The sequence below is a fragment of the Kryptolebias marmoratus genome, linkage group LG21 (genome assembly GCF_001649575.2).
Source record: "Kryptolebias marmoratus isolate JLee-2015 linkage group LG21, ASM164957v2, whole genome shotgun sequence".
NCBI classification, from domain to species: Eukaryota; Metazoa; Chordata; class Actinopteri; order Cyprinodontiformes; family Rivulidae; genus Kryptolebias; species Kryptolebias marmoratus.
Genome location: NC_051450.1, coordinates 22942340 through 22947766, shown reverse-complemented (window position 1 = coordinate 22947766; position 5427 = coordinate 22942340). Strand labels below are relative to the sequence as shown.

Here is a 5427-nt window from a genome sequence, read left to right as displayed (position 1 = left end):
CTACTGCTGCTACTGCTAATACTACTGCTGCTACTGCTGATACTACTGCTGCTACTGCTGATACTACTGCTGCTACTGCTAATACTGTTGCTGCTACTGCTGCTAATACTGCTGCTACTGCTGATACTACTGCTACTGCTAATACTGTTGCTGCTACTGCTGATACTACTACTGCTACTGCTAATACTGTTGCTGCTACTGCTGCTACTGCTGCTACTGCTGATACTACTGCTGCTACTGCTAATACTGTTGCTGCTACTGCTGCTACTGCTGCTACTGCCAATAATACTACTATTTTGCCACTTTTAGCTAGTTTTGCTTCATTTTAGCTTGTGTTTTGCTACTTTTAGTCAGCAGTTTAATAGTTTTAGATAATTTTTTTTTTTTTGAAAATTCTCTTGTTTTACTTGAATAGTTCAAATGCAAAGACTTGGAAGCTTTGACGTGTAGGAATACCTCCCTGTATTTGTTTTTCTCATGTGTTGGCCTAAAAATAAATCCAGTTTATGTAACTATCAGAGGCTGCTGGTCCAGAGTTACCTTCACTCGATGGGAATGTTTTGAAAAATGTGCCACAAAGCTGCTCTTTGTCTGAAACTATCGGTCTGCAGCGGACGAACAAAGCAGCTTCAGTAATCAGTTCTGAAAGCAGGTGAAGAGGAACCTAAAGCTTCATCTGACTGAAACAGACTGAGACTTTCCAGCAGGACAAGAAAACAAATTATTATTCAGAACATTTCACAACAAACACATGTAATAATAAATAAATGTAACTCCAGCTTTGCTTTAGTTCTCTTCAGAACAGAAAAACACGTTCCTGAACTAAAACATGGAAATGGTATCATTTTCTGCAGCACTCGGGGACAGAAGGAGCTGTTTGGAGTTTAAAATAACTGCAGAGTGTTTGTTTCCTGATTCACACTGATATTAACTGTGGAGACAGACATGGAGACACAGAGACACGGAGAGATGGAGACACGGAGACACAGAGACACGGAGACACGGAGACACGGACACACAGTGACACGGAGACACAGAGACACAGAGACACGGACACACGGACACACAGAGACACAGACACACAGAGACACGGAGACACGGAGACACAGAGACGGGTTCTAACCACAGTTTACAGTCTCCTGATGGTCGGGCTCAGACTATCACCTGGAATTACCCGACCACGGTTCGAGCTGATGGCACTAAAGACAGAAACAGCTGCAGAAATTATATTTGCTGCTAAAACACAGACTGAAGGCTGAGAGCTGGATGTCTGCTGAACAAGCTGAGCTTTGAAGCTGCAAGAAGCAGGACACCAGCTAAAAGCTAAGAAGTTAAACATTAGCTAAAAGCTAAAAGCGTCGTAAGTTTATTTGTAAATTAAAAAAACAAATCTCCATCCATCCATCCATCCATCCATCCATCCATCCATCCATCCATCCATCCATCCATCCATCCATCCATCCATCCATCCATCCATCCATCCATCCATCCATCCATCCATCCATCCATCCATCCATCCATCCATCCATCCATCCATCCATCCATCCATCCGGTTCTGTTTAAATTTATCTCGTTAAGCTAATTAATCTCCATGTTTCAGCTTTCTGCTTCTTTTAATTGTAGTTCTTGTCTATTTTTAATTTATTTTAATTTATTATTTCATTGTTTGAGCTACTTTGTCTGTTTTTTCCCTTCAGTTTATTGAATAGTTTTAAAATTCTTGTGTCTGTTTTGTTTACTCATTGCCGTTTTTGGCGGCGGGTGACATGCACTCCTAGTTTTGTTTCTGAGTATATTAATTTAGTTTTTCACCAGCTAAATGTTTTGTTTTATTAGATGAGGAAGGGAACACAGGAAGTGAATTTAAGCTGAAGGTCTGAGCAGAACAAGGCACCTGAACGCAGCACACCTGGTTCTGCGGAGAACAAAGACCACTCACATCAGAGCTGATATGACTTGTAAAGCTGTCAGACATATTTGTATTTTATAGGATTAATCAGAGGTTTATTGTCTTTAAACATGCCTCTGTGTTCCATTAAACTGAGAGCCTCAGGTTTTAATCTGTGGGAGGAGAAGAATGACTTATTTTACTGGACTGCAGGTAAAATCTGTGTAAACAGGCCGAAACAAAGTGTGTGTGGGGGAGGAGAGAGTAGGAGGAAACAGGAGCTGCTGGTGTCCATGATTCACTCAGAGGGACGAGGAGCTGATTCAGCCGCTCGGAGGAGGAGGAGGAGGAGGCGTCAGGAGCTTCGTATTGAATCAGAACGTGTTCCTGCGTCGAGGCAACTGTTGAGTGTTGGATTCCAAATGTGAGGCCGACATGGAGCATGAAGATGCTCCTTTCTCTTCCTCGCTCAGGATCTTTCAAGCTGCAATCAGACATTATACACAGCCTGATGAGTTTTATTTATTTATCTGTTCTATATAAAACCATTTTATGACATCATACAAGACAAATGAACTTCTGTCGTTTGGTTTCCTGAAGCAAGATGGTTGTCTAAACTTAAAGTTGTTGTTCAAACAGAGATAAATATACAGTTAATCATCTGTCCTTCATCCCAGACCTGCAGCTCAACAAGTTTTTTACCTTTTCATTTTGAGCTGGACTCTCAGTTTGTGTTATACTTCCTTCAAATGACTCACGTTCGTCTGGAGGCCATCTTTGATTCACTTCTGACTGTTAAAGCTCATCTTTCAGGTCCGGTTTCATCACGCTGTCCTTCTGGGTTCAAATTAAAGGTCTAACATTTCACTCCTTTCATGCTGCAGTTATTTTGCTAACAGACACAGATAAAAACATTATCGCCCGCCACTAAAAGGCAAAAAAAAAAGGTTTATAAAACTAGATTTCTGTCAATAAGAAGGACAGAAACAGAGGGTTTTATCATTTCTCTGCAACAAAAGAACCTGAACCTGCAGCTCATTTCACCGTGGGACCGGTGGGATTTACCCAGAACCAAAGGTTCTCCAAGGTTCTCAAAGTGAGCCCCACCTGCAGCTCCACTTCCCCCTGCAGTACCTCAGACTCAGACACCCGACTGTAACTGGGATCCTGGTGTTTATAAACCAGAAACACAAAAACCATCTCAAAAACGGAAGTTTTCAGCTGTTTCAAACTGTTTCAAGGTGATCAAGTTCATCCAAAACCGTAGAAAGGTCTGCTGGAGATGTTTCACATCCACCCACCTCCTGTTGTCGGGTTTATTCTTCTTCCTGCTGTTTGCTCCTTAAAATAAAGGCTGTAAATGCAAACTAAGAAACAAGCATTCGTAACAAAGCTGAAGGTCAAAGTGAGGCACCGAGCAGGGCGTTTCCTTTTCAACAGCTCTTTGTTTCTGCTCATGACATTGTCTCGTTTTTAAGGTTACTCTAACATTTCCCCCCCTGCTGCCGAATGTGAAGTCAGAGTTTTTAAATAACCTGTTTCTCTTCATCAGTTTCCATAAAGATCTTCCATCTCTTTCTCCTCAGACACTACCCGAAGACGTCGTTCACCATCGTGGCCGACACGCCGGAGAACCTGAGGCTGAGACAGCAGAGCGAGCTGCAGAGCCAGGTAAGGCGTGACCTCTGACCTGCAGGACTCTGGTTTAGGGTTTTTTCTTTTTAGCTAGGTGCCAAAAAGACAAATGTTACAGAAACCACAGTCATGTCCAGTGAATCGGACTACAGTCGGTACGATGTGGGCACAAAGTGACCCGGAGTCCTGATAGTTGTCTTTTTCTTGAATGTTTCTGAGTTTTAATTCTGCTACATTTGCATGAAAGTCTGGCTACTAAGACCTACTCAAAGCTCCTCATTGCAAACTATAAAATGAAGCATTAAAAGTTTATCCTGAGCTGAATCAAACGGTGCAGTCTGAGAGTTTGCTCCCGTGGTTAATGTGGGTATGCACTCAATGTAAACAAAGCACTTTTCTCTGCAGACTCAACATATCTGAGCGTAAATATGGACCAAAACATGAAACCTGTCAAACAGCTCCTCCACAGACAACAGAGACATTTTTTAAATTAGGGACTCTTTAACCATCGATAGGAGAAAAATATTCTGCAACTTTTCATTAAGTGGATAAAATAAGATATTTTCTTGTTGTCAGCAGAGTTGAGGAGAAGTTTAAACCCCACTTCCTGGTGATAAACCTGGCCTGCTTGTTGAATTTAACAGACTTCCATCCTCAGATTAGGCTCGGCTCGCAGCACCTGTCGTAGGTTAGTTCTGGCTCCGCCCCCGCCGCTCTACACAGAGATGGAAACAAAGGTGGTTCTGTCACCGCTCCGGCTCCTGACAGCAGCGAGAGGATGAAGCAGCCATATGTCGTCATCGTGTGTTTGTGTCCCGCAGACTGCAGCTCAAAGGGACAGATGTCCACTCAGCAGTCTGCAGGAGAGGACATGCTGTTTGTCCTGGGAGCTGTCTTTCTGTCCTGCTCTGTAAAGATCAGCTGTTTCTCACATTCAGATCATTGTTGTTCATTTTAAGCCTCTATAGGTGATTAAAACCAAACAGTTGAACAATTGTATGAAAGTAAAATAATAAAATCAAGGAAAGAAAGGCCAACGAGAAGAAATTAATCTTTAAAAGGGATTGAAAATACTAAGAATAGTCACAGATCTAATTTAGGGTGAGAAATTGTTCCAAATCTACTCAAAAAATGGATTATTTCTTATTTTTAGCCTGGTTTTAGGAACATTTAGTGCAGAGAGACCCGTTATTTTGATCCAAAAGGCTCATTTGGTTGTTAGGGCTGAATGAGCGGTGGACTGTGGTGGATGAGAGGTAAAACAAGACATAAAGTTTCTTTTTGTCCAAACTGTCCAAACCAAAAGTCCCAGCACCCACCTCCTGAATGAGCTGAACGTTCTGATGTTACAACAGCTAAAATAGCTCAAAGTTTGCAGGAGCTAGACGGCAAAAAAACAAACAAAACAGGAAAACAGTCGAGTGACGCAGCACCGTATTTACACCAGGATGTGACACAAAATTCCAAACTTTATTCCACGTTTTTAAATGTGGCAGTGTAAAACATCTGATAAATTCTGGCGTTTGTGCTTCGGTTCATTAGTTTACGGTCTCAGAGCAGCAGGAAGCTCAGATCTGATGAACATGGATTCAGTTTGTTTTGTTCTGAGAACAGAATCACTGTGGGAGCTGAATAACAGGACAAACACACACACACACACACACACCCGGAGTGAGAGAGTGAGTCATGCTTTCAGCTCACTGCCTCATATACCTCAGTTGTGAAGCTAATGGTTTGTTACTGATGACTGATGGACACCAGCGGGACCACATTATGTCCAGATGAGCTGCAGCGTTTCCTCTGAAGGTCGAGCTGAAGGCCCGCCTCTTCGCTCTCTGATGTTGGTCTGCTGGTGAAGAGCTGAGGTTCCTACAGCAGAGATCCGGCTGGTGCTTCCTGACATC

At 42.5% G+C, this 5427-nt stretch overlaps 1 protein-coding gene across 5 annotated transcripts in view; it reads left to right on the top strand.

The window, feature by feature from the left end:
* The window catches only part of LOC108250945 (LIM zinc-binding domain-containing Nebulette), an 80331-nt gene that overhangs the window by 13491 nt on the left and 61413 nt on the right, over positions 1 to 5427 (top strand). For all 5 annotated transcript variants that reach the window (XM_037973126.1, XM_037973125.1, XM_037973128.1 and 2 more), the window contains exon 3: positions 3475 to 3559. In XM_037973126.1, the coding sequence (XP_037829054.1) occupies positions 3475 to 3559 (85 nt within the window). The remainder of the gene's footprint in view (positions 1 to 3474; positions 3560 to 5427) is intronic.